At 41.5% G+C, this 10,537-nt stretch overlaps 1 protein-coding gene across 1 annotated transcript; it reads left to right on the top strand.

The window, feature by feature from the left end:
* The first annotated feature begins 2,725 nt into the window (after positions 1-2,725).
* On the top strand, positions 2,726-9,574 carry LOC133575173 (zona pellucida sperm-binding protein 3-like). Its single transcript, XM_061927727.2, has 8 exons — positions 2,726-3,178; positions 6,570-6,685; positions 7,831-7,934; positions 8,009-8,183; positions 8,277-8,394; positions 8,493-8,578; positions 8,674-8,909; positions 9,385-9,574. Exons 1-8 carry the CDS (start codon positions 2,807-2,809, stop codon positions 9,420-9,422), a joined length of 1,245 nt encoding a protein of 414 aa, XP_061783711.2. The 5' UTR covers positions 2,726-2,806; the 3' UTR covers positions 9,423-9,574.
* The last annotated feature ends 963 nt before the right edge of the window (positions 9,575-10,537 follow it).

Genomic DNA, 10,537 nt, shown 5'->3' on the forward strand with positions numbered 1-10,537 from the left:
TCAACCGATATATACAGTCGTGGAATTAACACATTATTATGCCTAATTTGGACAACCAGGTATGGTGAAGATAAGGTACTCTGGAAACACTCTGTGGAAAGGTTCCCTTTTTAAAAAAAAAATTATAAAATAATATAAGATAAATAAATTAAAAACATTTTCTTGAATAAAAAAGAAAGTAAAACAATATAAAAACAGTTACATTGAAACTAGTAATTAATGAAAATTAGTCAAATTAACTGTTAAAGGTTAGTACTATTAGTGGACCAGCAGCACGCACAATCATGTGTGCTTACGGACTGTATCCCTTGCAGACTGTATTGATATATATTGATATATAATGTAGGAACCAGAATATGAATAACAGAAAGAAACAACCCTTTTGTGTGAATGAGTGTAAATGGGGGAGGAAGGTTTTTTGGGTTGGTGCACTAATTGCAAGTGTATCTTCTGTTTTTTATGTTGATTTAATTTAAAAAAAACAAAAAAAACAAACAAAAAAAACCGATACCGATAGTAAAAAAAAAACAATACCGATATTTTACGATATTACATTTTAAAGCATTTATCGGACATCTCTAGTTGTAATATACAGGTAAAAGCCAGTAAATTAGAATATTTTGAAAAACTTGATTTATTTCAGTAATTGCATTCAAAAGGTGTAACTTGTACATTATATTTATTCATTGCACACAGACTGATGCATTCAAATGTTTATTTCATTTAATTTTGATGATTTGAAGTGGCAACAAATGAAAATCCAAAATTCCGTGTGTCACAAAATTAGAATATTACTTAAGGCTAATACAAAAAAGGGATTTTTAGAAATGTTGGCCAACTGAAAAGTATGAAAATGAAAAATATGAGCATGTACAATACTCAATACTTGGTTGGAGCTCCTTTTGCCTCAATTACTGCGTTAATGCGGCGTGGCATGGAGTCGATGAGTTTCTGGCACTGCTCAGGTGTTATGAGAGCCCAGGTTGCTCTGATAGTGGCCTTCAACTCTTCTGCGGTTTTGGGTCTGGCATTCTGCATCTTCCTTTTCACAATACCCCACAGATTTTCTATGGGGCTAAGGTCAGGGGAGTTGGCGGGCCAATTTAGAACAGAAATACCATGGTCCGTAAACCAGGCACGGGTAGATTTTGCGCTGTGTGCAGGCGCCAAGTCCTGTTGGAACTTGAAATCTCCATCTCCATAGAGCAGGTCAGCAGCAGGAAGCATGAAATGCTCTAAAACTTGCTGGTAGACGGCTGCGTTGACCCTGGATCTCAGGAAACAGAGTGGACCGACACCAGCAGATGACATGGCACCCCAAACCATCACCCAACCATGCAAATTTTGCATTTCCTTTGGAAATCGAGGTCCCAGAGTCTGGAGGAAGACAGGAGAGGCACAGTATCCACGTTGCCTGAAGTCTAGTGTAAAGTTTCCACCATCAGTGATGGTTTGGGGTGCCATGTCATCTGCTGGTGTCGGTCCACTCTGTTTCCTGAGATCCAGGGTCAACGCAGCCGTCTACCAGCAAGTTTTAGAGCACTTCATGCTTCCTGCTGCTGACCTGCTCTATGGAGATGGAGATTTCAAGTTCCAACAGGACTTGGCGCCTGCACACAGCGCAAAATCTACCCGTGCCTGGTTTACGGACCATGGTATTTCTGTTCTAAATTGGCCCGCCAACTCCCCTGACCTTAGCCCCATAGAAAATCTGTGGGGTATTGTGAAAAGGAAGATGCAGAATGCCAGACCCAAAAACGCAGAAGAGTTGAAGGCCACTATCAGAGCAACCTGGGCTCTCATAACACCTGAGCAGTGCCAGAAACTCATCGACTCCATGCCACGCCGCATTAACGCAGTAATTGAGGCAAAAGGAGCTCCAACCAAGTATTGAGTATTGTACATGCTCATATTTTTCATTTTCATACTTTTCAGTTGGCCAACATTTCTAAAAATCCCTTTTTTGTATTAGCCTTACACAATATTCTAATTTTGTGACACACGGAATTTTGGATTTTCATTTGTTGCCACTTCAAATCATCAAAATTAAATGAAATAAACATTTGAATGCATCAGTCTGTGTGCAATGAATAAATATAATGTACAAGTTACACCTTTTGAATGCAATTACTGAAATAAATCAAGTTTTTCAAAATATTCTAATTTACTGGCTTTTACCTGTATACATGTGCTTTGCTATGGAGGTTTTTTTCCCACTCCAGCCTGGGCCCCCTTAGGAGCCCAGTCTAGATTGTATTTTTTTTTTTACTCATTCTTCCTCCACGTTTACATTTTTCCCATCTTTTACGGGGCGCCTTGTGGCGAACCATCAGTGTTCCTGTTCTGTGACCCTGTACACTGTTTGTCTAATCTTGAACGGGTTTGTGCTGATGATAAAAAACGGATACCGATAATTTCCGATATTGCATTTTAACGCATTTATCGGCCGATAATATCGGCTGGCTAATATTATCGGACATTTCTCATTTTAAATCACAACATTTTTTTTATCTGTTTAAATAAAGGTTGAATATATATTGTTTTAATGTCGGTATATATCCCAGCACATCAATATTTAAAAAATGCAGAATGTATAAGTGGACGTGAAGAAGAACCGGAAATAAACCGGAAATGACGTCAGCTAGAGAGACACCTGGCGCCAATTTTGGCTCATTAAGAGACCTCAGCAATGGCTTATAAGGAAGGTTGGCTCGCTTGGTGGTTAGCTGGCACATGTTAGTGTTGACTGACTGGCTTCAGGTTATTTCGGCTAATGTGTGGCACATTTTGAACTTCCAACCCAAAAATGAAAAGCAGCAAGACCCGAAACTCCTGGTGTGGGCCTCTGGTTCTTCTTGTTGCCTTTACCATCGCAGAGAGCCGCCATGCGTCTTACAACCCGCGCAAAGTTCAAGGCCCGAGCAGGACGTCTTTTGCTTCTGTGCAGCCTCAGGACGTCGCTGGTCCTTCGAAGCCCGTCAGTGTCACGTGTTACTCGGACGCCATCGAGGTGGTGGTCCAAGCCGACTTATTCGACACGGGACTTCTGCTGGAGCCGGAACATCTGAGTCTGGGTTCGGGGCCGGCGAGTAGCGGGCGGTCATGCCGTGCTTCCCCCACGGGAGAGCGGACGTTTACTATCCGGGCAGACCTGCTGGACTGCGGGACTCGACTCTCGGTAAGTTTTACAGTTGGAACTTAAACCTCTCATAAAAATGGCTTGTATACATAGTTTTCACGCCCGACTGATTTCCCATGATGCTCCGCGCGATCCGCCATTTTAAAAGGCAAGCGCACCGGTACAACATCAGCAAATTCATCGAACCCGTTCACAAACGTATGCATAATGGCCGAGAAACCAGCAAAAAAGAAGTATAAAGAAGGCTTGGACAACCAGACGTTGGAAAGATACAACCAGAAGACACAATGCATAGGCGTTGACCCGTACGAAGTGCCGAAACAAAGTTTCACGTATGACCACAAATGCCTCCCGGCCATAACGTACATAGACATTTTGAACTACCTCGTCAATTACACCAGTGCCTATACAATGGAGGAATTGAGGGCATTCAAGTCTCTGGAGGCGTACAACCAGTTTATTAACGGATGGGTCAGCGACGTTAAAAGCATGACTGCAAACGAGAAAGTGCTTGTAGTGGGCAGGGTATGTATATATAACGTACATTAAAACCATGTGTTTAGCGAGGACACGTCGGACTCTAACTTATGACAAGGTTGATACCTAAATATTTTATCCATTGAGATCTACAACTCATTTCGTGTACAAGCAACCTGGGCTGAGATGGGCGCTATATATCCTGAGGGGGGGGGCTTTCGCTTTCGTGGTCCATCCCATAAAGGGCTTCGAGAATAGCAAATTGACAAAAAAATAAACAATACATCGTTCTAAAATGTTTAATAAACAGATTGAGACGTAATCCTACCTGTTACAAAGTGATCAGAACATATTTTGGAATGTTGAGATGGCTCCTCTTTCCTGTTGATGCTTGCCAACCACAAGCGTCGTCTCTCCTCGCTGATTTTCCTTGTCTGTTCTCCTTCGTTGTGTCTAATTTTAGGAATACTGAAAAATCCTCGCTGCACTGATCCATCCCGTCGATTTGTACATCCATTCACCCAACAGGAAATAACCATTATGCGCCTTTCACCAGTGTTTGCTCGAAGCTATTGTCAATCATCGTGAAGCGTGTCAACTAGGCCAGGTGTGTTTTGTTTGCCTCCCAAGATGGCGGATGACCCGGGATAACCCGGATGTGTGACGTCACGTAAACACCATGTATTGTGGTTTCAAAATCTTTAAAATGGTTGCACAATTATAAGGGTCTACCTGATTCAGTTTTGCCATTTTTAATTGACCCCAATCACTCTTTAGAGCCGAGGTGATAAACTGGTGGCACGGGGGCCAGATTCAGCACCTCACCAGGCCTCGAATTTTAACTTTTTAAGGTCAAGGCAAGTGTTGCCTTAAAGGACTAGTCATATTAGGGACGGCGTAGCGAAGTTGGTAGAGTGGCCGTGCCAGCAATCGGAGGGTTAATGGTTACTGGGGTTCAATCCCCACCTTCTACCATCCTAGTCACGTCTGTTGTGTCCTTGGGCAAGACACTTCACCCCTTGCTCCTGATGGCTGCTGGTTAGCGCCTTGCATGGCAGCTCCCGCCATCAGTTTGTGAATGTGGAAATACTGTCAAAGTGCTTTGAGTACCTTGAAGGTAGAAAAACGCTATACAAGTATAACCCATTTATCATTTATTTATTTTAAGGCACCAAGGCAAACATTATTTTCTTTCCAGGCATGGGCTCCAAAGCATGCATGCATACATCCATCCATCCATTTTCTACCGCTTATTCCCTTTGGGGTCGCGGGGGGCGCTGGAGCCTATCTCAGCTACAATCGGGCGGAAGGCGGGGTACACCCTGGACAAGTCTCCCCTCATCGCAGGGCCAACACAGATAGACAGACAACATTCACACTCACATCCACACACTAGGGCCAATTTAGTGTTGCCAATCAACCTATCCCCAGGTGCATGTTTTTGGAAGTGGGAGGAAGCCGGAGTACCCGGAGGGAACCCACGCAGTCACGGGTAGGACATGCAAACTCTACACAGAAAGATCCCGAGCCCGGGATTGAACCCAAGACTACTTAGGACCTTCGTATTGTGAGGCAGATGCACTAACCCCTCTTCCACCGTGCTGCCGCATGCATACATGTACAGTTTAAAAAAAAATTAATAATATAAACTTGTCAGATTTTTGTCATTTCATGATGCCTTTATCTCTATTTTCACCTTTTTGATAGAGGGAAGTATTTTTTTTTTAAAGTTATGTAGATGCTGTATCAGGACAGATCCATTGTCGTATAGGAATGAACTATACACAATAAAACATTAACAAAATGATGTGTCAGATGGTTTTTAAATTAAAAAACACAAGTAATGTAAAAAAAAAAAAAAACACACAAAGTAGTTTTGCTAATGAAGATAAAGTCTAATGAGCAAGATGTGTTCTTCCCCAACGCCCCCTTGTGGTTCAGCACAACAGTTTGGCCCACAACAAAAAAAACAAGAGTGACAGGTGTTTCCTCACCTCATTAACTCTCAGTCGCAGAAACTGATGGATGCTGAATTGTCAAAATGAAAGCAACATCATATAGTTTTTCTCCTTCGCTGTATACTTTGTGTGGGGACAAGTATGTCTGTCTCCAATATTGTCCACACCTGTTTCCATCTAAACACAGCAGTGCGCTCTTAAACACACGACAGGAAGTGAAAGAAAAGGACTGTAGAGTCCCGGAAGAGTTGGTGCTGCAAGGAATTCTGGGTATGTTCTGTTGTGTTGCGGTGCAAATATTCTCCCGAAATGTAATGTTTAGTGAGGTCTGACTATATGGCAGATTTAAGACAGTGTTGGCGTTGGTTATACAGCCACCCTTAGTGTGACATGCAGGCCTGTTGAATAAGTACACTACGAGGCGATTCCCCTGGAGCAAAATTAACTGTCAGTCCGCCAGGATTAATAAACTAAACGGCTCCAGTACTCATGCGCCTGACTTCGTGTAGCCTAAAATGCAGAAATAAATGACGGACATCAGTAATATTTAAAGGAGACAGTATGACTAACCATCTGGAATTTTATCGTGAATTATCATGCCGTTGACCATTATATGCCTTGTCCATTATCAAGTAAAAAATCAACGGTGGTCACGGCAAGTAGTTGCCGTGGTTAAATTCGAGCCCTGCGTCACATTTTACATGGCCTGGAAATCATGAATGTCAAGGTTAAATGTATTGGTTGAATCCAGCAAAACCCGAGAGATTAGACCTGTAACGAAAACATGTCAATGACTCATACAAGTTGATATGCACTCTCTAAACTGCTTTATATGAAGTGGCACCAACATTTAACTCCTAAAGATCCACTGTTGTGTAATTCTGTTGTGGCGTAAGAGTGATTAGTCCATCTGTCCATTTTCGACCACTTGTCTGCTTGGATTTTACCTTTTTTTTTTTAAATGTACATTAACTGCCTTAATTCCTTGATTCTAGTCAACTGGAGAAATGATCATCTATTCCAACATGCTGGTCTACTCGCCCGAGCCGTCAATGGAGGGCTTGTTTCGACTGGATGCAGCATCTATCCCAGTCGAGTGCCATTTTGACAAGTATGTGGACACCTTGATTTGTTGAAGTGGTTCAGGACATGACTGCGAATAATTTCCGCAAAGTAGGAATCATTAATTATGAATGAAATATTTTCATAGCTACAGCATAATCGCTACACTACCTTCTAAATGCATTTTTCAACAATATGAGCGCCCTCCTAGTAATGTGCGGCTCGATACTTGAAAATCGACACCGCCGGTACCAGATCATTATGCTGTATAATCAAAATGTTGATACTTCAGTCATTTGAGGAAATGCATATGAATAATTAACTAGATGATTGATATCTTCAGAAAATCTTACGTAAATAGGCTCACTTAGCTAAAGAATTAATCATCTAAAGTGGATTTCATAGAGTATAGGTCCTTAAATTACACTGACAGTCATTGAAATACAACTGCTACTGTCAACTTTAACTGACTATTTTTATTGAATTCAATTTGAGTCACCTAATATTAAAACGGCACATTTATCAAACACCGATGTATTTGCACAAATATTGGTATCGAAACTGTATGGCCAATACTAACCTAAATTTTACACAGGATCGGAAAGGAACAAGCGCTTTTCATGTCGTCGCCAGTTCCATGTTCGAAACGGCTGTCAAAGTGTCCCAACTTGTCAAATTAAATTCTCAGCCATCGCTTTTTCTGGTGAGAGGCATGATTTATGATCTCTAAGAAACTTACAAGGAGCGAGGAAGCAGCAGACCACCCGATGTAAACATAGGCATATCCGTAAATGATCATGGCGCCTTTCTAAATAATTATGTTTTGGCGTTTGTAATTACAATATCACCAGTACTTGGTTAATATAGTCCATAATGTAAATGGAGTATTGGCGATTTTTGAATGGTTCTCGCGTTTTATGGGTGAAATAGTGAAGCTCTGCTGTAAGGGGACTTATTTGTGTAAGATTTAGAATGCATTAAAATAAATATCAGTCATGTCTTTTTATGATTGTCAATCATAGGAAAAATTCTCAAATACAGTTCCCCTTTTTAAATGCTTCATTTAGGGCAACTATGTTGTGGAATATGCTTAAAAATAAATCAGATATGTGAAAATGTAATATTTGAAGTGCAATGAGGTGAGGGATGACTGTTTGTTTTCAGCCAATAAAATATTTTGTCTACTTGTTCCAGGAAGTATCCGGTGGATGGCATTTCTCTGCACCCCACCTGGGTTCCTTTGGTGTCTGTAATCTCAGCTCACCATTACATAGACCTCCATCTGCGCCTTATGACTGGTATCTTCCTCTTCTGTTAACGCTTGTTTACGATTAGCGATGATAATATTGAAATGAGACTTGTGTTATTCAAGACAACTGGCAGTTTGAGAGGCGGTCTCACACTTACTTCTTGGGCGACCCCATGCACTTTGAAGCATCTGCTGTGGTCCGAAAACACAAACCCTTGCGAGTTTTCGTCGACCATTGCGTGGCCACAGACAGTCCTGACCCGCAAGCCCTGTTAAGATACAACTTTATTGAGCGTGGGTGAGTACTGATTAACCTGAAGGCATCATCATGCAGCTGTAAAATCAGAAGGAATGTCCCACTTGAATTCAATTTGTTTTTCCCCCTAACCAGATGTCTCATGGACGCTTTGCTGACCAACTCCAGCTCTCACTTCCTGTCCAGGCTTGAAGAGCACACTCTTCGATTTCAGCTGGATGCGTTCAGGTTCCACCAAGGGCCCAGTAGTCAGGTTAACATCACCCCTGCCGCTGAATTAGCCACTATACATTTTTGTTTTAAGTCAGATTTAAAGTTTTGGAAACCTTTTTAATAAACTGTTTTCCAAAGGTTTACATCACCTGCTGGTTAAGGGCTGTCCCAGCCACTTCAGCCATCAGCTCTCACAACAGGGCCTGCTCTTTTGTTGACAAAAAGTAATATCCTTTTAGTCTAACAATATATTACACTTGGCTTGAAACTTATTTTACACAAGTACACTTCTTTTCTTTTTGTTTGTTTCCTTGTGCAGATGGTGGTCCGTGGACGGGAAAGACCAGGTCTGTAGATCCTGCGATCCTCTTGCAGTCAAAGAAAAACAAACAAACACAGAAACGAGGCTAGCCACAAAATCAGAGCAGAACTTTGCTCAGAACAAACCTCAACAACCGACTAGTTTTCTGTGGGTCCGTCCAAAAATGTCTCAAAGTCACAAATCTCAGCAGTCCTCTTCTCGACTGACCAAGAGAGGAGTAGACTATGAAGCAGGTGAGTATGTTGTGCAAATGTATCTGCGAATGTGCAGGCTGTCAGGGTCTTGAACCTACCACCTAACCTCAACTATATTCCCATCTCTCTAAATTATACATGCCTTATTTTCCCCACTAGGTGGCTGTAACTGTCTTCATTGTCATTTCCATCAAATGTTAATTTGGTAGCTACACCATGTTTAGTTTTTGCAGCAAGAGTGTTGCTAATTACAGCTGCCTAAGCCTGTTTGTCTCATGTACTTTAAACAGCTCGCCCGATTTGCATTGTTACAATCAACAACGTGTCCAAATATACTGTGGATGCATTTGTCAAATAACTGCCTGGTAGTCTCTGCAGTTGTATCACCTTACCATCATTTGAAAGCTTCAACCAAATCTACAATTTAGTAATAGTGTAAGAACTTAAGTGGTTGTGTTAAACTGATTCTGATTTTTTTTTTTTCCTCAAATGTGTTTTTTTTTTTTTTTTACAGAGGGAATCGTCCAGTTTGGACCACTTACTGTCAAATAAATCGGAGAGTAACAAATCTTGCATCAAGAATGGCAAGTTTCTTGTATTTGACGTGACAAGTGGACAAGAACTCCATGGACTCATGCACAGGACAGTGACTTGATCTCAATGCATCATTTAACTGCTTTCTTCAATACACCTGTTTTACAAAAGCCAGCCTCATTGTTTTTCACACACTCTACTGACTTATTTTCCAGCTTTCAGTAGCTTGCGGACTTAATGACTTTGGAGCACAATTTGATTAGCATTGGGTTTCTCAGCACTCAGCCTCATTAGGCCCAACAAACAGAAATGGATGTGAGTGAGAGGCAGGGTCTATTTCTGTTCAAGTACACAAATACACTCATCAATCCAACATGTCTGCTCTTTTACACAGAAGTAGACTTGCTGTTATGGAGCACTTCCTTCCATTACCACCCACAACTTGCCCATCTAGTCACACTATTGATTATTTGTTGGGGATGTGATGTAGCATGAAAAGTTGGAGTCCAGAGATGCAGTACAACCTCAAAAATCTAGCTGTATTTACCCAAGTTCCACAAGTTAGCCTGTTGATTTGCAATAAACTATACCATCTTCAACCCAATTGTGAGTCAAAAACTGTTAAGGACTGCAATGTCCCTTTGGGACAGAGGACCCTATTGTAATTGTAAGGTTTTATTATTCCGCCGCCTCTTTGAGCTGTAATTTGACCCCCTTAACATGCTTCAAAACTCACCATATTTGACCCACACGTCAGGACCTGCGAAAATTGCCTTTTGATAAAAAAAACGAACAGCAAAACTCAAAATTGCGCTCTAGCGCCCCCTAGGAAAAAAAACAACTAGACTGCCTGTAACTCCCACTAGGAAGGTCGGAGAGACATGAAACAAAAACCTCTATGTAGGTCTGACTCAGACCTAGCTTTCATAATGGTACATTCTCGGGCTAAAATCAACAGGAAGTTGGCAATTCCCCCTTCAAGACAAAAAAGTACTAAAAACGGTCACTTTTGCCTCTTTGAGCTGTAATTTGACCCCCTTAACATGCTTCAAAACTCACCTAACTGAACACACACATCAGGACTGCGATCTAATGAAAAAACCTAACCCCAAATCTAAAAATTGTGCTCTACC

Source organism: Nerophis lumbriciformis, linkage group LG35, assembly GCF_033978685.3.
Source record: "Nerophis lumbriciformis linkage group LG35, RoL_Nlum_v2.1, whole genome shotgun sequence".
NCBI lineage: Eukaryota > Metazoa > Chordata > Actinopteri > Syngnathiformes > Syngnathidae > Nerophis > Nerophis lumbriciformis.

Coding starts and splice junctions, on each gene's coding strand:
- LOC133575173 (XM_061927727.2), top strand. CDS start 2,807: ATGAAAAGCAGCAAGACCCGAAACTCCTGGTGTGGGCCTCTGGTTCTT. Junction 6,686..7,830: donor GTCGAGTGCCATTTTGACAA/GTATGTGGACAC, acceptor TACTTGTTCCAG/GAAGTATCCGGTGGATGGCA. Junction 8,395..8,492: donor ACCAAGGGCCCAGTAGTCAG/GTTAACATCACC, acceptor TGTTTTCCAAAG/GTTTACATCACCTGCTGGTT.